The sequence below is a fragment of the Gobius niger genome (genome assembly GCF_951799975.1).
Source record: "Gobius niger genome assembly, chromosome: 20".
Classification (NCBI taxonomy): domain Eukaryota; kingdom Metazoa; phylum Chordata; class Actinopteri; order Gobiiformes; family Gobiidae; genus Gobius; species Gobius niger.
The window spans coordinates 6703287-6730918 of record NC_136871.1 but is presented as its reverse complement, the minus strand read 5'-3'; the positions used below and the strand labels follow the sequence as shown (position 1 = coordinate 6730918).

Here is a 27632-nt window from a genome sequence, read left to right as displayed (position 1 = left end):
AATGTGTCACTTGTGTTCAATCGCCAAATGTTTAACTCTGATACATTTAAAGACTAACCTTAGCATATTTCAACATCTAGACCACCTAATTAATGTAAAATTGGGATACACACCGTCAAAACTTTTGTGTTGTGACTTTCTTGAAAATTCAGTGGACAGTCCAGAAGTGACAGGAAATACCGCGATGCGTTGCAGTTGCTACAAGCCATCGCGCTCATAGACTGACTGTCGTAAATCATTTTCACAAATGAAAAATGTCCTTTCTTCCTTATTGCTGTTGCCATCAATCTAAAAGCAGACAGTTGCCAAGAGCTACAGGTTCAGACACTTTCTGTGGGGAATTCTGGACAAAGCTCTATGCAAAGATGGGGATTATTACTACGGCAGCCGGCAGGTCATGTACAGGTAAACTGGCTTGCATTTTATAAACTAATAACAAAACAATATGCTACGTGGTAGATATGTTGGAATGATCTGCAATTAAATTGTCTGCCATTTGTGAGTAGTTGGTGTGACTGATGAAGGAAATGTTGTGCATATTCGCCAATGTGATCACACATAGGATTTGTTTTCCAAAAATACCATCCTGATTCTAATTAGTATTCTGTATGAGTAGTTACAGTTCTAAAAATATGTTTGTATTACATACTGTTTAAAAAATGTAGCTGAGCTACACTACTTTGAGTTACTTTGGGCAAACATAATCTGAAAATATAATGCCATGCAGAAGTGCAGTCGAAGATTTCCTTGATATCCCCTTTCTCTCGGGTTTTGTTTTGATGACACACAAATGCAGATCTTATACACCAACTTGGGGCGACAGTGGTGCAGAGAATAGAGAGGGCCTTCTTGTGATCGGAGGGTCAGTGGTTTGAATCTCGCAATACTGTCGTTGTGTCCTTGGGCAGGACACTCCGACCACCTTACGTCCAGTGTCTGAATGAGCAGGTGGATAGGTGAGTGGATCCTTGATGTAAAGCGCTTTGAGTGCCTAAAGTAGGTGGAAAGGCGCTATATAAATGTGGCCATTTACCATTTTGACCATTTAACTTGCAACTTAATTTGGTCTGCTTCATATTATTTGGGGGAGTTTGGGCATTTTTTTCATTTGTGCATCAATACAAACCAAAATGCACTTGTAACTTGAGTTACTTAAATGACTAATATATTGCCATATTTTATGTAAGTAATATGTTAAATTCCTTAGTTGCTAAAAAAGTCATATACTTTTGAACTTTACTTACTTTGTTATTTATTTTATTTACTTAATTTTGTAATACTAACGTTATCCCCAGCTTCAAGGAGGGACGAACAGGTGCTTCGTAAACCAATCATGCAAATTTGTTCTTTTCCCCCAAATGCAAGTGGATTACTTCAAATACAGCAGCATGGCAAAAGATTAAGGTTTTTTGTGCAAAGAACATCTTGTAATTCTCTTCTCTTTGAAAAACAAAAACACAGCAGCCAAAGCACTACTCAGGGGGCGGAGGCCGTTCATTATAATCTAATTTGTGTAATTAGCCACCTGTTTATGTGCCAAAAGCAGTGATGCACTACTTGCTTTTCATAACTTTCTTACCATGTAAATTTGTCACTGAATCGTTCCTGGTTGGACTGGAAGGTATTTGCCCCAAAGCAGGAACTGAACTAGGCCCCCAACAACAGACCATTTTACCCCTTCAGGCCCAAAAACTGCGTCATAAGGGTTGAAAATCCCCATTGACCAGCGAATGCACAACTAAGCCAGGTCTGGTCACGCTCTACAATTCTCTGTATAAAAAAAAACACGATGACCCATTTTCTTCTGTTGATGTGTCATTGATGTAGCCGACATATACGTACCCCCCTGTCCGTGAGCGAGTCCCAGGTGGCCCCCTCCGTGTCTTATCGAGTCGTCCAGTTTGGGCGGTGCTGTCAGAGGCCCATCCTGTTGTCCCAAGTCCCAAGAACCTGCTTCCTCCAAAACCTCTGCTTCCAGCGATGACACAGTCCTCCTTAAATTACAGAGAACACACTAAAACAATTGCTCTTAAGCCCGACATGAAAAGAAAATATTGTATAAAAACATGGCCATTTAACAGGAAGACACCTGCACCACGTCTGCTTGGTTTCTCGGAAAAGTGTGACTGATGGCTTTCTCTGCTACTTGTTTTGAAATATGCAGCCCAGGAGTGTCCAAACCTCTGTACCCTATGAGCTACTTTTACTTAACAAAAATGGTAGAGAGCTATTATGCCTTTTGTGTATGACATTTTGTACATGCAAGATGATATTTCAACACAATCAAAGTACTTGATTTTCCTCTGTATACTTTACTATCTCAATGCTTGCAGATTGTGTTCAACATATTCAGAACAAAAAAAAATGCATCTAAAATGACCCTCAAAGGGGTTCATATATCAAGACAGATGCTCAATAGCAAGTGCAAGTTGAAAAATGAAAGTTTATGGGTATGGTGCAACTAATGTATCATTTGAAATACCCTGTATTATAGTATATACAGTATTAGGGCCCCAAATCTGTTGTAAATGAAAGGGTATGTTGTGCGAGTAAAAAATACACAAATGACTCCACTTTTGCTGCTTGTTTTGCATGTGAGTAAACACAAAGGGGAGCTAAAAAAAAATGGGTATAGCACAATAAACCTTCCGCTAGGCTGGCCATACAGTGGTTCTCGTCTCGTTCTCGTCAACAACTGTGGACCCCCTTCTGTAGAATGTAATTAGAATTCATAATAATGCAAAACATAAAAAATCTGGTGTAATGTTAGTTTGGATACTGTATTTTATTACTTGTCTTAATTTCATTCAAATATAGTTTATAATCAGAAATAGGCATACATCAAATTCAATGTCCGAAATGTAAAAAAGAAAATATATATATTGTTTCAAAATCATCTCGACGAGCCTCGCCTCAGTGTCCCACGGCCCCCACTTTGGGATCCACTGCTCTAGTGTTTTGTGTCTCAGATATGATCCACATCTTAGGCATTAACCTCTTAACCCTACACAACTCATCTGAATGGATCTTTTTCCTCACGTTGTTTCTCAGTTTTCATCCCTTTTTTGACATTTTTTTCCATTGTTTTTTTTTGTGCGTTTTCATCACACATTTTTGCCACATTTCCATCTCTTTTTGTCTCTTTTCTGTTGCTCTTTTGTTGTTCTTTTGTGGCTTTTTGTCACCTTTTCAGCGCTTTTTCCCCCACATTTGTCACACATTTTTGTCGCTTTTTCATCATGTTTTTGTTGCTTTTTTGCTGCATTTTCATCCTTGTTTTAGTCAAATTTTGTGTTGCTATTTTGACTTTTTCAAGAAGCTTTTAAATTTGGGTAGGGGTTAAACCTTTTGTCAATAGCCTATTCAATTAGGTTCTGAAGTGTAGAACGTTTCGCCTCTCATCCAAAAGGCATCGTCAGAGAGCACAGAAGATGACTCAAGAACCTTAATTGAAGATGGACAACTCCTGTACGACTGTGAGAGCCTACACATATTTGTTAATATTTACAGGTGGAAATTAGCATTTTTGCTTTAACCTGGTACAATGCATCTTTCCTTTTGACCATGTTAAATTGTGCACTGTCCCTCTCTAAATAAAAACCATACCATATCTTGGTGCTTATGTTCACTGCTCCAGACAAACATTTTTTTAGTTAGTTGCCCGTGTGCACCAGTGTATAATTTCAGAAATGTTTCCATTTATGAATCCACTGTAACCATGGAGATCTGCCATGCTGTTAGCTATGTTCGCTGCTAGCATACATTTTCCATACACTAACATTAGCTAAAAACAGAACAACTCCATTAGCTGTAAATAAGTATCATACTGTGGTGTCCAAGGGTTTTAATGTGAACAATAACGTCTCCGTAATTTTACCTTTTAAAATAGTTGTTAGTTTAGTTCGGGAGAATCCACTGTAACCACGGAGATCCGCCATGTTTGCAGCTGTTAGCATACATTTTTCATAAGCTAACATTAGCTAAAAACATAAATAAAAAGTGAAGAAAAAAGCTGTGGAAGAACTCAGCCGCTGAGTCACAGGTAAATACATCTAACTCACTGTGGTGTCCAAATGTTTTGATGTGAACAATAACACTTGTATTTTACCTTTTAAAACCTCCATTGGTTTATAGAGTTCGGGAATGTGATGTCATATCGCTAAGCATTATGGGATTAGCAGCAATTGTAAATTAATTGAGATTTTAAAAGTTAAAATACTGGAGTTACTGTTCACATTAAAACACTTGGACACCACAGTGTGTTAGATGTATTTACCAGCAGTAACTCGGCAGCTGACGGAGTTGTTCCACGGCTTTTTTCTCCACTTTTTATACTGTTTTTAGCTAACGTTAGTCTATGGAAATGTATGCTAACAGCTGCGAAGATGGCGGATCTCCATGGTAACTGTGGACTTTCCCGAACTCTATAGTTGGTAGTTTAGTTCAGGAGAATCCACTGTTACCATGGAGATCCACCATGTTTGCAGCTGTTAGCATACATTTTTCATAAGCTAACATTAGCTAAAAACGTAAATAAAAAGTGAAGAAAAAAGCTGTGGAAGAACTCCGTTAGCTGCTGAGTCACAGGTAAATACATCTAACTCACCGTGGTGTCCAAATGTTTTGATGTGAACAATAACTCTCGTATTTTACCTTTTAAAACCTCCATTGGTTTATCATTGCTGCTAATTCAATAACAGTGGATTTTACACCACAGTCCCGAACAATACAGATTTTTTTTTAGAGTCATAAATAATAATAAAGGCCTATTAAACATGGCTGATTTATGACTTTAGCCAATAGGATCTAGCTATCATGCATCCCTGTTATTTAGACGTGGCGCATTCAAGTGCTCATTATTACAGAAGCTCCCACGGAGATAACAAACAGAGCTGATAAAACTGTCAATAGCCGTAAGTCATTGAGCGCAATGTAAGCACAAACTAACAAATCCCTCTGTCCTCGGCGCGGAGGGGCTCGCAGCTTCCATAGTCAGCGGCTGCCTCAGTAAACACACTCAAGAGAAGAGCCCTTAACCAAACACGAGGAGATTAGGAGCCGAGATAAAGGCGCATCCGCGGAGTGAGGTCCTTCTGTTGTGGCTGTAAAGGAGGAGCTGGAGATAGCACTTCTTCAGACCGAGGGCTGGAGCAAAAAAAAAAAAAAGAGAGAGCGCCCCTCGGGAGGAGAAACGCGGGGAGGAGGGGAGGGAGGGAGGGAGGAGAACCAGAAATCTCCTTAACATCACTTCCCCACGCACCGCCGGGAAACAAAACACACGGCGGCGGGGCTGCGAAGGCGCACACACACGCACACACCGGAGACGGAGAGAGTTCTTCTTATCTGTCAGCTCCGCGCACCCGGACTGCCATTTAAGCCGAGCTGCACCCTCCTCGCGAGGTTTTTTGTGTGTGTTATTTTTCCTCTCCAGCCTTTTTTTTGTTTTTCTTCTTCTACTTCTTTCAGCGCGAGGTAAACAAACGCGCCTCTCCTCGCCACTTTCACGGGACGCCTGAGAGAGAAGCGTGCGGGCATGGAGGCGCTTCACTGAGGATTTCCCCCGCGACGGTTTCACCCCCCAAACGATGGTGAGCAGATATTTATTGCACTATGTGGTGAATGACATTTTACGCCGATTTGTTTTAGACGCTTGGGCAATGCTTTGACTCCTGTCTGACCGTGTCTTTCAATGATTTTTAGATGCGTTTTCATAGTTACGCTCATATCAAGTGGTCTCATCTTGAAAACGCATTGGTGACATTCAATCATTTTCCTATTTAGCTGATATTTAGTTGTTACGCATGATCCAAACACTTCACTTCAGTGCCTAAAAACACTAGATTTTGCTACTCATGTCATGATAAAACTAGGAAACTGAATATTTAATGGACTACTACAAATATGAAGGCTGTGTTTTTAGGTCTATAACTTTTTTTGTGCCATGTTGGACTTCCATTTTGAAATAAATATCTAATAATAATGTCACTTGCTCAATGAAACTATAGCTCGGCGCAACAGACCGACTCTATAATGCAATTTCAGCAGTTTTCCGTCTTCATACCCTTATTATTAACAAATCATCCTCAATTATCAATAAACGCCGAGGATTATAAGTAATCCGCTCTCCAAATACATCAGTTTCAATGACATTGGTACAAGCCTGGCCCTCTCCCTTAAACTCGTTCTTTTGTTTTTCTTGGTCCTGCTTGAATCCGTGCAACAGCCTCTTCTCTCTCTTTCCTCTCTCTCTCTTTCCAAACTTAAGTACAGAAGATTGCACCCAAATCACACGGACACTCCCTGGGCAGCCGGAGACCCTCATTAACTGAAATTAGGGGAGCCTCGCTAAGCATTTTTCAAAGGCTGGTATTCATATTCTTCAAGGACCCCTTCATGGAGTCCAGACTGAGAAATTCACCCACTGTTTTGCCAACCGTTTCCCAAAAGCACTTTTTTTTTTTAAGGCCACTACGGCGAGCTGCACGGTCGGAGACGCAGGGGTTAATGGGGCCCTTTGCTATTAGTGGAAATTGTGGGGAATGCGTGGCCTATTTTCAATATTATTGTCAATGCTATCGGGTATTGTATGGGCGCTGTAAATGCCTGCACATTTTAAATCCTCATGGAGAGAATAGTCAACTTTTGAACTGGCCTGTGGCAACATTACTCTGACTCAGTTATTACAAATTGGTACACGCTTTACACTGATGGTCGTTAAATTTGTTTCTAAACTAAACCACGTCTGTCTGATAAAAGTTTCTGTGCCTGAAAGTATCTGAAGACTTTTCTATAATCAACCGTTTAAGGTCTAAAAATACGACTGCAAATATTTAGAAAGCGCTGCCTTTTCTTTGCAAAGAGCAATCCTGCCTCCGTTGTGTCTTTCGCGTGCGCATAACCTGCTAAAACCCGCAGTTTCGACCACGGCGTCTGAAACGCACGTGATTCGATCTTGTATTAGTTTAGCAGTTCATATTTCAGCGCCCGCTCAAATCTCGATGCTCCTGGATGTGCTTAAAACGCGCACACTGACCTGAATCTCGATCTAAAAGCACTGACTGGAACTGGAGGGCTCGTTCAGAACGATCTCGATCAGATGCTTTACCAAAATTGCGTAGCCCCAATCAAAAGGAAACCACACAATCAAGTAAGTTTTGGACGTTTCAAGTAAATTTCACACACTGTCTTGCAATGTCAGTGCTCATTATGCACCGAAAACCAGCGCTGTGCAGTAAAAACTCGGAACGCTCATTCCTGATACTCGATTTAAGTGCACTGGTGCTTTGTAAATCTCCCCAAATCTCTTCAATGCCTTCGTTTTAACCTCCACAAATGAAAAAATAGCGTTTTATTTTTACCTAACATTGTGGTTTGTGGCTTGATAACATTTCTGGACCTCTCTCTCTCTCTCCGTCGCTCCTTGGACTTCTTGGTTTCTATTACTCGCTCTAATAAGTTGTGAATAAGCAGAGGCCCGAAATGTCCGGTGCAGCGGCGGAGAATTCCCCATCCTGTAGCTCAAGACACCCCTCTTAAGAAAACATAAATTAATTCCAACGTCGTCCGTAGCCAAACGTTTGTGGAATGATAAATATTTTCTTAGGAAGCTCGGCTCTTCCTGACTTTATCTGCTCTCTGCATATCACTGTGCAACCTTTAGTCTTTATATCGCACGCTTCTGTGCTATTCGTCCCCTCTTCTTTGGCAGGATTGGATTATAAGGTCAGGTGTAATTTGTATGATCAGAAAAAAAAAAGCTTAGATAAATGTTGCACTTCTCAACCATTTTGTGTTACAATTTCATAGAATAACTGTTGTGTGTTTCATTTGCAAAGGGCTCGACAATATTAAACATGTGGGGATCCTTTTTCTTCAAATTTCAAAACTTCACTTCGGCTCATGAAAATAAGCTTATGAGTGACCATCATCAAGCCTTTTCCAAATGGTTTCTACATTTCCAAGCATCTTGAGTCTGTGTGTTCCTCCAAGCAACACAAAAATATGTAAAATAGGCTCCTCTCTAGAGTTAGGAGTCTAGGTTGATTACTTTTGGCGCAACAAATCTTTTTGGCCACGTTTATCGATGCATTTCCTCTTTAAAACATAATTTAAACACATAGGTTGGCAGGAGAATTTGAGATTTAAACAGGTTAGGGTCTCATCGAAATCTATTTTTTGATTACCCACAGCAGTGTTTTGACTAGTTAAGAAGTTCTTGGGCATTTGTCCCAGATTACTTCACTTGTTCTGAGACTCGTTTCGATACATTTCGTCCTTATTTCAGGTAATTTTCTTTGCCAATGGGGTAAGAAAATTGGTCTTATCTCATTGGCAGTTTTACTTTCTTATTTCAAGCGAGATTTACCCTAGAACTGGTCTGAAATGTCTTCAAACAAGCAAAGTAAACTTGGTCCGATCAGGAAAAGTGTCTAAATGAGTGAAAACCGCTCAAAACAAGATACATTTCCTCAATTCAAGTCATTTAAGTCAGTACTTGATATTTACTTTTTGTAGTGAATAGCATTTTCTGTGTCAAGCTGGTCATTAGGAACACATTTGTTATGCAATGTTATGCAGTGTGCCTTTAAATAAGAACTAAGTAACTTGTTTACCTTAATAAATCCGATTTGTGTGTTATTGGGATGATCGGGGGGTCTTTCATCACCCTCTGGTGTCCCTGGCCAGAAAAACACCCTCACAACTTTCCCTGCACCGGGTCGGACACGCAATACACACTAATAGAATCATGAAGAAGACGCTAACAGGCTAACGGGAAAAGCTAACTGCGGGCTAGCGCCACTTTAGCAGTATTTACAGCCAAGTTAGAGTGTAAAAAAATATCTCCATTGTGTAATTGGATGTACAATATCCCTCTCTCCCTTTGTCTTTTCTGTCTGCGTAGTATTTACTCTCACGGACAATGGATGAGTAAAAAAACGCAACATGCTTCGACACCTGCAGTGGCGCTTATGGCCTCTAGGGGCATAAGTTACTTAGTTCTGCTTTAAGTAAATAGCGTGAGAAAATGTGCTCTTTGTTTTTGTTGGCCAAACTGTCCAAAGTGTCAAGTATCCTCACAACTTAAATCGCTCACGTGGGGGGAAAAAGATTGGAGACCCCTACGCTGTATAATGCATGGAAAATATATCCAGAATCGTCAGGAACCATGTTTAAATGCACCACTCAGGACACCGCCGTCATATATCGTATCAGCTCAACATAATCGTGTTTTTTTTGTCGTACTATCAGTTACTGCCAACTGGAGATGTATGTGTCACTAGCGCTGGTTTTGAATGACATGTCGACAGAAGCAGTGATGCCACGAACAGGAAGTCATGCATCAACGGTTGACTGTAAAATGTAATCAAATACCTCACTGTATGCTTTGCTAACAGCCTCACAATGTATTGACACAGAGCCTTTCTACCAATTGTTCTCATTTCTCATCAGGATGGAGCTTTTTAATGTTTTGAAAGAGCACAGTGAGACAAATTATTCCAAAATTTCTGCCAATTCCCCAGTTTTTTTCATCACTAACTACCGTCTTCTAATTTCTTTTGCTTTCACCATTGCAATACATCCACAGACACCTCATTGACTTAATAATGATGAAGTCCGTGCTCTCTACGGGCTATTACACTTCCCCCTCAATGTCTTTAAAAAGTCCTCTCCTCCTCCTGTAATTCCCATAAGCCCCTGGGAGCTCGGGGAGGCCCTGTGTTAAAGCCAGGCCTGTCAGCAGACAACAGCTGTCTCTATGGCCATCTCCGCTCTCCTTATCTCAACTACTAAACCATAGAGCCACACACAGCGCTGTGTCGCCTACAGTCATCATATTTCATCTAATACTCCTAATAACTTTGGGGCTGAAGTGCCTTTGCTGAAAATTCAAGTTTGGGGGTGTTCTCAACTCTGCTCAGCTCTACATTGGTCATGTTTGGAGCTGGATGTGAATTGGGTAAAGCCCGTCAAACAAAAGTGACTTTAAAGGGAATGCAGATTAATAGCTTTGTGAGTTTTGTCAGACCTAAACACAGCTGAACTGGTCAACAATTAGGATATAACGACGTTAATGTTGGCTATAAAGTTCACTCGGGAATTGCCGCTTTGTACAAATTGGACCTGCTTTGAAGCCTAATTGAGTTTACAGAGGAATTTGCACTAAATTACAATTAGCTGCTTTCAAAGGCCTTGTCATCTCCACTGTCTCACAGAAGTGCTTCCTGCAGCCTAAACTCTCCTTTACAGTGAAACCAGATCAGAGTTCTTTTACAAATTTGCAGCGTCCGTCCAGTGTCTGGCCAGCTGTTTACAACTAGGGCGGCCGCGCTGTCATCTGCTGCCGAGGCCCGTACAGCGGCACTTTCTGTCCTAATGACTAATAAAGCAGAGAGTATTTGGAGGGAGGGTCATTAGCAGAGGCTGCACTGGCCCGTGCAGTGAGCCGTGAGCTGCCTTTGTGAGCGCCGGAGCATGTGTGCGACCACCCGCCCGTCACCCACAGCAGATGTTTTTACCTGGAGCCAGACCACCATCTGATGGGGTCAGCCCAGTCCTCCTGCCCCAGCAGAGTGGCTGCACTGGGGGGTCCGCCAGCTGTCCCTCACACACGGCCACTGCATGGTGGTCCTCTTATGTCACTTGGTATGAAATATTGGTGTTAGATTCTGTCAATGTCGAGTGTAAAAAGAAATTGCTCGATCATTTAAAGTTGCCTCCACTATAAATTAGTTATCAGAATCAGAGCTGATTTATTGCTATTGTCAGTGCACAGGTTCACAGAGGAATTTTCTTTGGTGCAAAGGTGAAAACATAAAACTTGGTAGATAAATAGTAATCGATAAAATCATTAAAACTGTAAAACTATATATAGACAGTAAGATATAAAATCACAATTTAACAATTTATCACACAACAACATTGTGAATGTATTAGCAGCAGGTATGAGTGTATATACCACATAGTGCAGTACAGCAGTGCAAATGGCTGTAACAATGTGTTTATGAGTATGATACAGAGTGAGTGCGTGCATTTTTAGTGTTCATGATGCCATCATGATCAATTTGAATGATTAAAAGTGCAGTGACTGCATGTTTTTACACTGAATGTTATTTGCGATACAATTTCCTGCTTCTATGGGGTCCTATTATAAAGTAGTAGTCTAGAGCTCAGCAAGCACATCTTGAAAATATAAAAATTGTGAACCACAGTTTTTATTAGCAAATAATTGCAATTTAATATTTTTCCAAAATGGTGTTGTCCTAATCCATGTATTGTCTTGCTAATAGCTAATCTCTTATTTGCTGGAGTCATAGCCTTCGAAGGGGACCCTATTGTGAGTAATTTAAGTGGTAGGGGAAACCGGAGCACCTGCGCATACACAAGGAGAACATGCACAATACCACACAGAAAGACCCCACTTGATCCGAAGTGTAATCTGTGAGCTCGAGGCGAGGACATTAATGCCTCCCCATAACTGGCAAATTGTTTCCTCTTATGCAAAAGCAACATTCCTCGCTATCTGACAACACCTGCACATCTATTTTCCGCACACAAGACTTCCATGCTAACAATTCTTCCTGCTTTTGAGTATAGCGTGAATGAGCCCGGTCACCTTTGCGAAACCTGGGAGCATTTGGCACTGAAGCAGCATTGTGGCACGAGTTACTCAGATAGAACGCAAAGGCCACAAGTCACAGAGCTAGAATTACCCGGGGCAGACAGCAGGTTCACCTCAGTGTTTCATAGGGGCCTCTCAATGAATGGCTTTTGTTTATTTCAGACTATGATGCTGTTTGGTCTGAAGGAGACTCATTGTTCAGTTGGAATGATCCTGTACGTTGCTGAGTGTCAGCTGTATTGCCCACACAGGAGACAAACAGGTTGCTTGAGATTCCCGATTAACCACATTTGTGCTGCACGTATGATGATTATTATGATGAGTCCTAATTTGCAGTGGTTTTCCGACTCTTACGCATGCAATACATTTTTACAAGGAGCCAGATGAGTAATAGAGTTAGAGGGCCGCACTTGAACTGAACGCTGCTCAACTTTTTCCAATCGCAAAATGCATTAAACTACATCTGGAACTCGCTTGATAGTAGTGAATATTGTTAAAGGGGCTAGATGCAAATTGGCCATTTTATACTCACTACTGCCACCTCAGGTCATACGTGTACCCGCACCTTTTATATTAAGCTTCGGACCTGAATTAACACCTTTTGGGGTGCAGGATTTTAGAGGCAGTTGTGGTGAACAGGTCTGAGCTCATTCTACACATTAGGACATTGCTGGAACATGTAGGGGGAGGAAAATACATAATTTTAACATTTTTAAACTCTGTGTAGTCCCTTTAAAGATAAGCATGCATTGACTTTTAATGGAATAAATATATAGAATGAAAAGATGAAAATGAATAGCATAGAGTCATTTGAGCCCATGCTGGCAGGGGAAGGTTGTGGTGCCTCTGATACACCCGCTTACACAGCCCGGCGTAGAAAATACCCACAAAAAATTACAATTATGGAGAGAGAGTCGAGGGCTGGGCAAAAGCGTTTGGCGGACCCATCTGGCCCATGGGCCTTTCGTCTGAGATAAGCCATATCTCCCTCACATCGTCTCAGACAAGATTCTGATTGCACACAATACAGATTAAAACATCTGTTAAAGACACTGACATACTGTACATTTCTTTGTTTACTTTTCAGTTCCCCCAGACCACCCTGTTGTGTAATTATGTAATATTACGTTCGACTCTCCAGGCAAACTTATCAGAAATATGTCTTAATTTTTTATTTTTTTTTACTATGTCTTTATGTTCAAGCTAGCAAACTCACAGCTAGCCTTTGTGTCTGTTATCTGGTAAGGGTTGGATTACTTGTGCAGTTACGCTGAGTTGTTGTGAATAAACAAGCTGGATTTGCATCAGTGGCACAACTGGCACAGCTTGTCATGGTAGTGAACCCACTGCGTAAACTTATGACTCATACAATCAAGCTGAGCTTTAGTCTATTTTTCTGCTGTATTTCTTTTTTTTCCCCCACTACCGTAACTGTATTAACAGATGGGAAACAAAAGAGATTTGCAGTTATTTAATCCAGTGTTTCCCAACCAGGGATACGGGGACTCCTGGGGGTGCTTGAGCACTTAGCAGGGGGTACTTGGAATTATTTCAGATTAAAAGGTTTGATTTTGAGAGTAGTTTGGCTTCATTTTGAGCATAACACACTATTAAATAAAATTAAATTAATGATCTTAATTTGGTTAGTTACTTTGTCATAATATTGGCAAGATTGTCAAGGCAGGGGGTACTCGGAGTATAAATGAACGAATTACGGAGTACACCAGACAAATAATGCTAGGAACCACTGTCTGCCACAATAGATTTTAGATATTAGATATTTTAGATATCAAAACAGTACTTTGCTAATTGTCCATGAATGAATATGATCCTTTTCCTCTTGCTTGTCTTGTTTTAGCTTGTCCCAATGGGTCATTTACAAACTATACCATTTTACTATTGTAATAGCAGTTCAAACCTTCCACTTGGGACCATTAGGTTGAATAAATAATACATGGTTTGCGCCTTGGCAGATGGTCCCAGTTTCCCCTTTTTAAATCTCACAGAATAGTTCTTTGCACTATGTCCGTCATCACAGAGAGAGGTCTCATTTGCTTCATCCCTCGGGCCACTCTATGGACAGCGTCCCGGGCCAGCTAAGTGTCCCACTGGAGCCCCATATGGCACCATGCTCGACCACTGCTCATGGAAGGGACAGTGCATCAATAACGGGTTTTTAAAAAAAAAAGCCATAGCTATGATGTTAATATTACATGTAAAGCGTATTGTGTCTGTGAAAGGCGCTATGTAAATAAAGATCTTCTTCGATCTTCAAACCAAAACAACACACAAACATCTTCCTTTGTCTCATCCAAACCCAAAAGAAACTTGACCATTATAAAGTCTCATGACAATTATTGAGATAGGGTTTTCTATTACATACAGAATTGTAAAACAGTGGTGATTTTCTTTTCTAGGTCCTTAAGATAAAGATGATGATTTAATGCTTTTGAAAATGTGACTTATTTAGATGGATCACATCTGCCAAGTAATAATTATAATTTTATTCCAGTGAAGCAGCAATTTAATGGTGATAATTGACTCTGTGCAAAAGTTCAAATCATAACAACGTCGCCCAAGAAGTGACTTCCTGTTTCGATACAAAATAAAAGCACCATCTTATTCATTAGTTCAGCAGTTCATTGCTTCAACTTTCTTTCTGCTGAACTATTAACAGACAAAACACTTAAAATGTGTGTATTTAATTATATTGTTATAATGTTGCAAGTGCCCGCTGAACTAATCAGAGACGAGCTGTGTGCTTTTATTTTGGCGTGCTGGATCGAAACAGGAAGTCACTTCGTTATGATTTGAAGTTATACACAGAGTCAATTATTTGAATTTTTAAGCTTTATGGACAGGAAGTGACATAGATGGAGGTAACGTTACGTAGCAGTTTGACTCACGCATTTCCCATTGAAATAACATGGTTGGCACGGCAACAGTTTAAAATTGTTTGCCTCAATCTATTGATACAGACGGCATCTCGTCATAGAAGGGGGCGTGGCTTCGCCGAGGGGGAAAATAGAATCTTTAGAGATTTTTCACTCTTTTTAGCCATTTTCTGGTGGAATATCAACTTATTTATCACATACAAATAAAGTCAAGTGTAAATCGGGCCCATATGGATATTTTGTCGCAACAGACTGTTCTGTAGATGTGAAAAAACGGCAGTTGTAGCAAGCGCTAGCTAACCGTTAGCATTAGCCCGATGCTAACATGTAGCGTCAAGTTAGCATTCTCCGTTATTCATGTATTTATGGGCTGTTGAACCACCTTGCTCCTATCTATGTCACCTCCTGTCAGAGTCCAATAAGGAAGTGAAACTATAAACATCACAAAAATGGCCAAACTAAAGAAAGCTGGGTAGAATTGTTTAGCAAAATCTATGAGCAAAAATTGTCACATGTATAATTTAATTCTAAAAATCTTACTCAAAACTGAAACTTAAAAATGTGTGTATAATGTATAATATGAAAGAATGTTTCTACAGCAAACAATTAGATATACAAACAGGAAAGATACTTGTGTGTGCTCTATGGCAAACTCACAATGACACATCCTGCATCATTTTTCTTTCTATAACATTGACTGAAACATGATTTATTATACTTATATCACTCTGTCTTTGTAGAAATACAAAGCCTAATGATTGGTGCTTTTATTAAACTTGCGTGAAGCTAATTTGTATCCAGCACCGAAACTCTCCTTTTCGAATAACAACTCAATTGAAGAAACAGCGCTCCGTCCCGTGATGCGATCTCTCATCACGCGGGGCACCACCCGATACCCGTGAAAATCTCCACGCTGCAGCCGTTCCTTAAGTCCCAGGTTAGGCTGCCCTCCCTGGCCTCCTGCCCCCTCGTCGCCCCCCCGCCCCCCCCTCCTTTGCCCCCGCTGGGTTTGTTTTAGCTTCGGTTTCATCCCAGGCCGGTGCACATCTCGCTCGTCTTCCTCCGGCATCCCGTCGTTCCCATGGCCCTGCCCTGCGCTCACTCCTCCCGCCTCCGCCCCCAAACCAGGAAGCGCTTTATACAGTCTGCACGGGTCAGCGCTAGGGTTAAAAGGACTCTAAACAGGCGTCCTGGTCACTTTGGAGCACGAGAGGGAAGCACTATACTTTCCTATGTGGTGTTGGTTTAGTGTTGCTTATTTGAACTGCGCTCACAAAAGGTCGAATCAAGGTCCCTAATGGTCTTTGGACAGACACACGGGTCACTTCTCTTATGCAAACTCTCTTTAAAAGAGGGCAGTGGTTCTCAAACTGTGGCACAGAGGCTCGTTTTTATGTTTTACTGTCACTCTTTTTTGATTGAATCCTACTTGGTTAGGTCGAGTAAGTTAGTTTAGTTCTGCCTCAGGCCGTTTATAGAACTGGTTTATTTCTGCTTTAGACCTTCCTTGATGACCGTGGTTCTTCCGCTCTTTTTAACGACACTATTTTGTTCCGGGTCTCCTCGGGGCATTAAAAAGCACGTGTCATAAAAATGATTTTGCCAAAATCACAGCCTTAAAGGGACTATACGTATATGTATGTTCCTCCCCCTACATGTTCCAGCCATGTCCTAAAGTGTAGAATGACCCAGACCTGTTCACCACAACTGCCTCTAAAATCCTGCACTGTCACTCAAAATGTTGTGACTTTGGGTCGAAGTGCCGTCATGCACGAGCTTAATATAGAAGGTGCAGTTACACGTATGACCTGAGGTGGCAGTAGTGAGTATTAAATGGCCAACTGGCATCTAACCCCTTTAAATGTAATTAAAAGCATTCAATTTGATTCAAACTGGCATTTAGGGGTGGGCCATATTGTATCGCATATCGTGATCGTGATATTTTTTTTTCATTGTAATTTTTATATGGCAGTGGACACAATATAATTTAGGTTATGCTCAGCTCCATCAGAGCAGCATAAACACTGACTGGGTGCTTTAAAATATAAAATGAAATGAAGGATGTAAGTATGCTTGAGTAGATCATATTCACGAGGAAATTAGTATGGCACTAATAATAAAAGAATGAAATATCTTCGCATTAGTTAATTAGTTAATAGTTAATTTGTTGGTTGTCAATTATATTGTCAAATATATCATTATCGTGATATTTCTTTTCTATGTCATGATAGAGATTTTAGGCCATATCGCCCTGCCCACTGGCATTATCCATCCATCCATCCATCCATCCATCCATCCATCCATCCATCCATCCATCCATCCATCCATCCATCCATTTTCTTCCACTTCTCCATTGAAATTTATTTGAAAATTATTACATTGCTCAACATTTTTACTATAAAAGTTAAAATTATACAAATTATACATGTAAAAATGATGGTCTTAAACATATTCAGCTGCAGTTTTGGCTGAAATTGACCACATTTTTTGCTCAAAAGTTGCCCGTTTTGTTTAATTCTCTTTCCTCTGTTTGATTAAATGTTTGCAAATCTTAAGAATGAAATACAGCGCCGATTTTTTTTCTGCGTTTGTACATTAAAAATGGCATATGTTTGGTGTGAAATAGTTTATGTCATAACTCTTCCTGTTGAGGGAGTCTCTTACACACACAGTGGTTTTAATCTATGCCTGTCATTCAACCTATTGGTAAAATTTTCAGTATCTTATGCTAAACTTAAATCACAATTTTCCTTTCTATTCAAAAATACCTTTTCTTACACTGTGCAGCAGCAGCGCTCACTTCACTTACATCCTGGGGGTATTTAAAGTTAGTGCACATCAGCTTTAATTGACATTTCAGGAGATTTGTTTCCTCCTCCTCCTCTGTGTTTATCCAAAGTGCCGTAACACCCACAATATTGGAGGCGCTGTCAGAGAAGTAACGCTGCCGTTGATGAGAACGCTTCGGTAATGGCTGTCACGTAATTCGCTCTTTGCTGGACAGTTTTTTGACTTTTTCTCCCTCATAGACGTTTGTATAATTCTGCGCTCATCTATCTCTGTCGCGAGGTTGTCAGCGAGGCCAGGGGTCAGACAGTTAGCTGCAGCTTTTGCCAGACTGGAATGGCCCCGAGGCACATAGAGAAAGAGAGAGTCGGATTGCTCGGCCCGGCTTTGAATAGGCCCATAAATAATAATGATTAATAACCGAAGCCTCAGAAACATCAGGTTTTGCTATTAATGTGTTGGTGTTTTCCAAAAGGACTGAAATATAAGACAATGCAAAGGTGGGTACATTCGTCTTCCACTGACGTTGAATATTTGATTTCAAATTTAGTGTCAGGAAATGCTGTTTTAAATTACTTTTTGTCAGACAAGTTTGTGTTGGCCCTCAGGCTTCTTGCAGAGTTGGCACACACATTTTTTCTGCAGGTTTAATAATCCTGCAGAATTGACTTTGATAACTGACATAAAATACATAAAGAAACATTGTAGTGTGTGACAGAGCTGGCATTAAGGTTCCAAGCCGAAATAAACAAGTCAACAGTTATTGAAGTCCTTATAACACCACAGAAACTCTAAAGCGTAGACATTTATGTAAAATTAAGGTCTGTTAAAAAATCATCCCACAAAGAACATGAAATACAGTGAGACACAACTTACTTTGGGTCAGAAATAAAGTATTGCATTAGATAAATGGGAAAATGCAAATAAATGTACTGACGCTCAACATTGAGCCCAAAAATAATTATTGTGACAGCCCGATTCCACTGTAGAAGATGTTTGAACCTTAGGGGTACTTTCAAAAAACAAAGCAAAAAACAAGGCAACAACAAATAAAAAACTTAGTGTTTCTGTAGGAGGGGTTAGTTTATGGAATGCAAACATTTTTGGAAACTATCAAGCTCGGGAATGATAAACTGAAAATATATGTCAAAGGACACAATTTAAGTTTGGTTGTAGTGAAAATGCAAGTCTCCTCTGAATCGACAGATGTTGTTGCTGATACTGTTTTCAGTTGTTTAATATTGGATTATTATTCTCGAACGGCTTTTGTCTCTTATTGCCGAAGCTTTACTTGAATTGTGCACAGGGTTCAGCAAAATAAGTTCAACTTCAGGCTTAACTCTTTGAAACTCTTTCAAACTATGCCTTTCAGTCATGTGAGTTTTGTTGTTATGGTGGCCATTTTGAATACCGAAGTAGAATTATGCAGTACTACAACATGTAACAATATCTCTACTCAGGATATAAACAAAAGACAACTGATTGACAGTGGCATGTTAATGTGCTTGTAATCATTGCTCAAGAACATCAAAATAAATAAAAAAAATACACCCCAATAGAATATAAGCAGAAGTCAGTGTTTAAATTGCTCAAAACGTTAGCTTCCTTCTGGCTAGCATTTAGCTTCAACAGCTCAGCTCCGACCTCTCCAAGAGAAAGCCCTGAACCAGACTCCAAACATCTAGCCTTGGATACAACATGTGACAGAGGTCAGAGCTGAGCTGTTACTGTAGTATTTCATAGATGTGAGACACACATGTGTTTATAGTGTTGAAGCCAATGGTTGACAGTTGCTAGCCAGTAGCATGCTAGCGTGTTGAGCAGGTTAAACATTGACTCAGACTGAAACTGTTGACATGACAAAAGAAAAAAAAATCCCAGAGGTTTTCTGTTTCCTCTCTGATGTGTTTATTTGGTCTGAGGAGTGAAGCAGAATCCTGCTGTAGCTCGACAGACATAGCTGCTATGTGTGTACAGTTGCTGGTTGTATCACATAAACGTGCGTCTCTGGGGCAATGATTACGAGTACATAAAAATGCCACTGTCAATCAGTTGTCTTTCTTTTATATCCTGAGTAGAGATATTGTTACATGTTCTAGTACTGCATAATTCTACTTCGGTATGCAAAAAGACGGCCGGAACTATGCGTGATCTCATTGGAAACGCATGTATAATATTGCGTTTCCAATAGGATATTGATGTTGTTGGCCTATTGTATTTTGTATTTGTTGGACCGAATGAAGTACTACTACTGCTACACCAACAACTCTACTTAAAATCTCAGCTAATTGCACCTAGTTGAATGTTTCACTGCATTGACAACTGTCTATGGCCCTCCACAACATATACTGTTCAATATGAAACTACTGTGAATCAATTTCTCCCCAGAGTGCCTCAGAAAGCCTCTGGGGAAACCTGTCAGGTGCAGAGCGACCTCAGTGCAGTGCCATTTGGCCCCAGGTACCTACATATCACCAGAACTACCTTGCTCTATTCACCTTATTCCGAAAGTTCATGTGGGTGCCGCCATGAATTGTGCACGCCCCTTCCCTCCTATTAGTTTACGTAGGACTGGAGAAGTCAAGATAAAATCAGTTACAACATGAATACAGAGCCGTTTTCAGGCCGCGCAGAGAAACAGTGCAGTTTTGACTTGTTGGTGCAAATGAACATTTGACATTTTACACAAATCAATCGACTAAACATCAGATTTGATGTTAGTGAACGGGCTTCGTGCTCTCCCGGATGTGTAAGGAATGAGGAAGTGCCGATCTGTGATCTGTGTTAGAAACCAGAGCACCTGCAGGAAACCCAACATGAGGAGAACATGCTCCTCTAATAAAGGCCTGAGAGTAAAAATCAAGACATCCAGTTAACCTCTAAGCCACATTATCGACGCTCTTGGCTCGTGTGGATTGAAAGATTAGATTAGATTAAAAAAATGTTTAGAGGTTGACTGTAATATCGGGCCGATTTTTGGGGTATTGTACAGTATCGGCTATTGGACGATACTACGCCTAAAAGACTGAACTGGAACCCGGAAATCAAAGTGACAGAGACTTAAATTGTTTTTGCATTGGAAAGAGCTCAGTCACAGCCTTAAAATGACGCTGCCCCACAACTTTCTATATATGTTTATTTACATATTTTCTGTTGCAGACTCTTAGTTTCAGACCCATAAGAGACTGATTTTTGTCTTTTGAACAAGCTCCCTCTGAAGTACTGACTAAACAGTGTCCTAAATAAGTCAGCCCTGTGCCTCTAATTAAGCGCCCCCTGCTGGCACAGTTCCACACTGACTTGTTTTACAGTTTAAAAGCATCATACTCAGGATTATAGATGCGACATTTGGAAAAAACGGCCTAAAGTATCGGCCGTGCATATCGGCACCAGCCAATCCACATCTACAAAAATCATCTCTGGCCTTAGAAAACCCCACACATATTTTTTTCTTGTGTGAAGATCAGGTAAGATAAGAAGACCTTCCTTTTTCTCAATTGAAAATCTTGAATTGAAAATAAATCTTCAACTAAATAAGTAGAGTGGGGCTATACAGCAAGATAAGTGGTAAAAAAGAGCAGAAGAGCCAGAAGCTGATTCCCACTAGAGCTAGTAGATTAATAATCAAATAGTAAAACAAGGGGGAAAAGTAACAACACTCAAAACACAAAACATAATTAGCCCATTTTTGCTAACTCGCTTGTTTGAATTGTTCCGCTCTTGCTCTGTTATAATTAGCTACGCGTACAGCTCCTCTTTAGTTTGTATTACTTTGACCCCATCCAGCTCCGTGCCTCACCCACTTCACATGTCATTGACCCCTGTGACCCCGTGACCCTCATCCAAACCTTCCACGCCCTAATCCGTAAAATCGCAGTTGTTATTAATGACATTTATGCTGCTGACTTGCCTACTTCTTACAACCTTTACGTGACCTCCTCGCGTTTGGCACTGGTTCTGCTTAATGACTCACCGTTGCTTGCCACAAATGCGACTACTTTTTTTCTGCGTTGGGTGCCAGACAGCGCTTCTGAGTCAGCGTGTAGTTGGAAACAATGTCACCTGTCAAGTTTTTCGCAAAGTGATAATTTCAGCTGTCAAGAGCCAATAAGGAGCGCACTTTCCACTTCTCTCTCACACTGTTTATGTTTTTGTGTCTTTGTACCTTTTTTTTTCGATTGCTAATCTTGCTGAAAACCCATTGGCGTCACCTCAAGGAGTTTTGAACGTGTCAATCACTGAAATGCCTGTTTGTCTATGTTTTCGCAGGACAGTTGATGGCTTAAAGAGAACGACTAACTTCACTGGGAAAGGATTAAGTGGACAAAGCCTTTATTGCAGAGGCAGGTGAGAAAACTTGTACAAATTTTGCTTTGTTTTTCCTCAATGACTCGCGATCACAGGGTTTCCACGGTGCATTAAAAAGCATTCAAATGGACTGAAACTGGCATTAAATCTAAATTTATTGGAAAATCCTGACAATTTTTACTGTAAAGGTTTGTTGAAAACCAAAATTTAGTTGCAGACCACTTTTTTTTTTGAAAAAGTTTCCCGTTTTGTCCAATTTTCATTCCTGTGTTTGATGAAATGTTTGCAAATCTTGAGAAATGAATTATGGCATTAAAACACATGTGTCAAAGTCAAGGCCTGCGGGCCACATGCAGCCCGCGAGATGCTTTAATGTGGCCCCTGAGCATGTCCAAAAAAAAAGTAAGTCTCTAGCCCATTCCTGTGTGGAGTTATGGATTTATAACTAAATAACCAGTTTCCTCACTCCAGCCACTAGGGGGCAGTTTAAATTAAAAAACGAAAGAATTCCACGCGTGTCCAGCAGAGGACTGACATTATAAGAGATCAGGATATAAACAGCATATTATAGCCACGTGGTAAATGGTCAATCTGCCCAAGGGCGGCTGTGGCTGCAATAGTAACTTACTGCCATCGAGTGTGGACTGAATGAATAATGACTTTATGTAGCACTTTGAGAAACATGTGACACAGGCTGATAAAGCGCAATAAGTGTATGCTGGTGTTATTTATGAGGCCACAGTCCGTTACAATATATGCGGCCCGTGAGCTGCCGTGGGGGCTGAATTTTGGCCTTCGACCCAAACAAGTTCAACACCCCAGCATTAATATATTGTATTTGGGCATTAAAATGGTTTTAAAAGCATTCAATTTGACTTGCTTGTGCCTGTATAAACCCTGGTCACCATTAGCAGAAGTGTATGAATGCATGGAGGGCTTAAAGGTTCCTTGATATTACGTGCTTTAAGTGAGTTGTGGAGGTAGAAAAGCCCATGTGACCATTTATTGAAGGTAATACTGTACTTTATTGTCCTCTGCACTAAGTCCCTGTGTCTCCAGGTGGCATATATAAAACCTAGATAATGCTCTAGTTGGCCCCTTCAAACAGGCTCTGGAATGAATGGGATTCTTGTATTAGCTCCTGTGAAATGTTATGTTATCCTGGCTGTGTAATGTGGACTGTGGTCTGAATTAGATATTTGAGTGTTTTACAATACTGACTATCGGCCGATCTAACGCCAATGAAAGGCCGGAACTGAAAGTGATAGAGACTTCCTTTTTTTTTGCATTGGAAAGAGCTCAGGTGGAGTTTTAAAAAGTTTGTATACCTCAGATCGTGTTTTATACATTTTATGTTGCAGATTTTTGCATATCATTTTAGAACCATATGAGATAGAGACTTGCCTTTTTATTTTATTTTAGAGTCTGCTGATTTTTGTCTTTTTTCACACGACCTCCCCCTGAAGTACCTACTAAACATGAACGTCTTGGATAAATCAGCCCTATGCACCTAATAAAGCGCCCCCTACTGTCACAACTCAGCAAATAGGAACAAGAATATAAACAAGACATTTGGAAAAATGAGCCCAAAAAAAATATCACCCATGCATATCGGCATCGGCCTTAGGAAAAATCGGTTTAAACACAAGGCATAAATCAAATTACAATAGATACAGACGGCATCTCTGGAATGGCCCATATATGGTCATGTTTGAAAACAGTTAAGGGGGAAAACATTTTGGAGAATAATCTAAACTTTCTCTAATTATTCAAAAACTACGTCAACAAATGCTGAATTATGAATATAGTTTTCTACTAAATAAAGATACAAAGACATGGAAAGAGGCAAAGTGGTTCACGCTAGCTAGCGCCTGCTACAACTGCCGTTTTTTCCACCTTTACTGAACAATCTGCTGTGAGAAAATATCCATATGGGTCCGATTTACACTTGACTTCATTTGTATGGCTTAAATAAGTTCATATTCCACCAGAAAATGGCTAAAAAGAGTGAAAAATTGTGTTTCCCTGAAGATTCTATTTTCCTCTTCGGCGAAGCCACGCCCCCTTCTATGACGAGATGCCGTCTGTATCTATCGCAACACAAAATCACATAGGGCCAGATCATGTGCCTGATGGAAAGATTCTTAGTCATAGCGGGTTTTTGTTCAAGCGCAAATGCATGCTTTGCACCTGTGCCTTCGCCGGTAACCTGTGGGCGTCGCTTATGGAAACAAATAGTCCAGCGGAGGCGTGTACTACAAGCAGCGCTGACTTCAACGAGCGCTTGCTGCATTCCCTTCGCTCGATATGCTTTAAGGGCGCTCTTTACACTTTCATATCCATCCAAGCGTGTTCTCATTTGGTAAATTTACATATGCGAGCGGTGTCCAACGCCGAGGGCTGCTGCCTCTCTCCCCGCCCGCATCGCGCTGATCTCGGAGCGAGTGTCTGCACGCAGCTGAGTGAAGGGACAGCTTTATGTCTTTCAGCTTTATCAAACATCACACTCTGCATGTTTAACGCATGCAGGGCATTCCCCCTCGCACCACCCAACACCCATTACCTTCCACAGTAGCGGTTTGGGGGAAGTCTGTCCACCCCGTCCTGCCCACTTTCTGCACCAGGAATGGCCCTTAAGTTTGCAAGGAGCGCTACCCGTCTGCGCTATCCTCTGCTCTACAGCTGGCGCTATGAACCACAAGATCCGGCCCATAGTCTTATTTAGAATAAGCCGTAGAGAAGCAACAAATCGATTCTTAAAACATCAAAATGACACCCGGTATGGATCTTTTTTTGTTGCCTCTGAGCTTCAGTTTCTCAGAGTATAGATACAGACGGCATCTCGTCATAGAAGGGGGCGTGGCTTCGCCAAGGAAAATAGAATATTTAGAGAAACACAATTTTCCACTCTTTTTAGCCATTATTTATCACACATAAATAAAGTCAAGTGTAAATCGGGCCCATATGGATGTTTCGTTGTAACAGATTGTTCAGTAGAAGTGAAAAAACGGCAGTTGTAGCAAGCACTAGCTAACTGGAAAATAGAATATTTTGGGAAACACCATTTTTCTGGTGAAATATAAACTTATTTATCACATACAAATGAAGCCAAGTCTAAATCGGGTCCATATGGATGTTTATTCACAGCAGATTGTTCTGTAAAAGCGAAAAAAAGGGAAAAAAACAGCAGTCGTAGCTAGCGTTAGCATTAACACAATGCTAACATGTAGCATCAAGTTAGCATTCTCCGTTATTCATGTATTTATGGGCTGTTGAACCACTTTGCTCCTCCCCATGTCTTTGTATCATTATTTAGTAGAAAACTATATTCATAATTCAGCATTTGTTACAGCAGTTTTTGAATAATTAGAGAAAGTTAACATTTTTTCAAAATTGATTTTGGAAAGTGTTTTTTCTGCCCATTTCTAGTCTGTTTAGGACAATTATCTTCTTGAGCAGCAAAGCAATGTAAATTTAGATGTTTGCAGCACATTTTTGCATAATTCAAAAATATTACTTCATTGTTGTAATCGAAAAAGTCCCTAAAAACACTGAGATATTCATTTTTGTCAATAACGCCCCGCATTCCTCAGTTTACATTTTTTCAAAATTGTTTTCCCCCTTAACTATTTTCAAAAATGACCATATATGGGCGATTCCAGAGACGCCGTCTGTATCTATGCAAGAATAGTAATATAATGATAAAATGGTCCGAAAAACAAATAAACACTTGAAACTTTGATTGGTTTTCATGGAATTACTCTCACTAATATTGCACTCAGGAAAAAAATAATCAAATGAAACTGGGAGCATGGAGCAGGTCAGGCCAGGTCGTGAAATTTAAATTCCACTGAAGCTGCGAATGACTCACTGCTCAAAAGGAAATCCCATCTGATTTTTTTTAACCCAGCCTTTAATGTTGCGCCGCTCGAGAGACCGCACGTTGCATTAATCCCAAGCCCTGATATATAATTGCTCTGGTGTTGTTTTTGACTCATCTGCTTAAATAGAAGAACTCTTATTAAATGTGTAATGTTTATCTTTTTATCATTCTGCTACAGGGCCTTCGAGGACATCGAGGACTTGTATCAAATCACAACTGCAGGTGAGTTTTATACACGCAATACAACAAAATTACGCTTGTTGCTTTGTAAAATGATGCATTGTTTGGCATTAACTCAAGCCCAACATTCACGGTTTGTCTTGTAATGTAAAATATTGTATGTATGTAAATGTATTCTTCCTACTTTTTTCAGTAAAAGTAAAAGAAGGAAGAACCTACCTTTAAATTTCCGTATTTCTCATACTAACTCAATTGTTCTATAACAGGGCAGTTTTAGGAAGAAGAAGTGTCATGGCGGCCTATGGACAGACTCAGTACAGCCCCGCAATCCAACCAGCGGGACCCTACACGCCGTACACCCACCACACGCAAAGCTACAGCATGCCATCCTACAGTGAGTCAAATAAAGCCAGAATGTTCAATTGTCTCTCGCTGAGAAATAATTCATTTGTGTTTACATATCTGTAGATATCAAGACGGAAGAGAGTTTGAGCCACTCTCCAGGGCAGACGGGGCTTCTGGGATACTCGAACTTCAGCAGCACTCCTCCGAGCCAAAGTCTGTACAGCTATTCACATACGCACGGTTAGTATCCGAAATGTGCCTGAAATGTGCGCAATACATCGTCAAATTATTGTTTTGTTAGACGCAATATCCATATCACGAGAAGCCGCTGTGGTTATGTCCATCCAACTGAGATTTATACTTTTTCTTTCTTTTTTGCTTTTTTTGCTTTTACAGAAGCTCCAAAACTTTTTCTACTTTTCTACAAATACTTAATGAGTCGGTAAAAGATGAATTTTGTCTTTGTCCTTGATCATTGAACACCTGGGTGCTTACTAGAGGTGGGAAGTGTGTAATCTACTAGATGATATCAAAATTGCTGGAAGATATGGAAATTTACAATGTCGAGTTTATCTCCAATGTCAAGAAATATGGGGAAAATTGGGGGAAGCGGAAAGTGTTTTTTCTGCCCTTTTCTAGTCTGTTGAGGACAATTATCTTCTTGAGCAACAAAGCAATGTAAATTTAGACGTTTGCAGCACATTTTTGCATATTTCAAAAATATTACTTCATCGTCGTAATCGAAAAGTCCCCAAAAACACTGAGATATTCATTTTTGGCAATGGGGCGTGGCCTCACTGAGGGGGAAGAAAACCACTCATGCGAATCACAATTTTTCACTCTTTTTAGCTGTTTTCTGTTGAACTATACAGTAAATATACAGTATTCATCACACACAAATAAAGAAAAATTACACTTGTTGCTAACGTTAGCATGTGTAGCATGAAGCTAGTGTCATTGTCCATTTTTTTAAGTATTTATGGGCTTTTGAACCACTTGTCCCTCACCATATCTTTATTTAGTAGAAAAATATATTCATAATTCAGCATTTGTTAAAGGGGCAAGATGCAAGTTGGCAATTTTATACTCACTACTGCCACCTCAGGTCATACGTGTAACTGCAGGTTGTATATGAAGCTCGTGCATGACGGCACTTCGGCCCCGAAGTAACAGCTTTTTGAGTGACAGTGCAGGATTTTAGAGGCAGTTTGTGGTGAACAGGTCTGGGCTCATTCTACACATTAGGACATTTCTGGAACATGTAGGGGGAGGAAAATACTTTATTTTAACATTTTTAAACTCCGTATAGTCCCTTTAAAGCAATGGTGGAGAAATGTGAGAAAATTAAATCTTCCAAAGATGCCGTCTGTATTTATACTGTATTGTAAAGCCTTAAGAGGGAGTTCAATAAGTTTCTTTGTCTTAGAAATATTATCGTGGTTATTAACTGTCCAGGGTATACTCCACCCAAATCCCATGTAGTTGCTCCTATTCCAAAAGTATTTAAATTCTCTGCCATGTTCATGTAATAAAAGTAGCTTATGGACAGAAAAAAAAAAGATTTGAAAGTCCTCAGCGCCACAGATAATTTGTCGCCACCTCTTTTAGCATCATC

General features: G+C 40.3%; 1 protein-coding gene and 1 long non-coding RNA gene across 2 annotated transcripts in view; one reads left to right on the top strand and one right to left on the bottom strand.

The window, feature by feature from the left end:
• Positions 1-1744: 1744 nt before the first annotated feature.
• Positions 1745-5137, bottom strand: LOC306980136. Its single transcript, XR_013793999.1, has 3 exons — positions 4949-5137; positions 1843-1994; positions 1745-1770 (listed from the first exon to the last, which is right to left on the bottom strand). It is a non-coding gene; the product is annotated as an uncharacterized lncRNA (long non-coding RNA).
• A 20549-nt stretch (positions 5138-25686) lies between these two features.
• The window catches only part of eya2 (EYA transcriptional coactivator and phosphatase 2), a 34840-nt gene continuing 32894 nt past the window's right edge, over positions 25687-27632 (top strand). Inside the window, exons 1-3 of the mRNA XM_079579304.1 lie at positions 25687-25714; positions 25939-26066; positions 26141-26257. Coding sequence (XP_079435430.1) covers positions 25964-26066; positions 26141-26257 — 220 coding nt within the window. The 5' untranslated portion in view covers positions 25687-25714; positions 25939-25963. The remainder of the gene's footprint in view (positions 25715-25938; positions 26067-26140; positions 26258-27632) is intronic.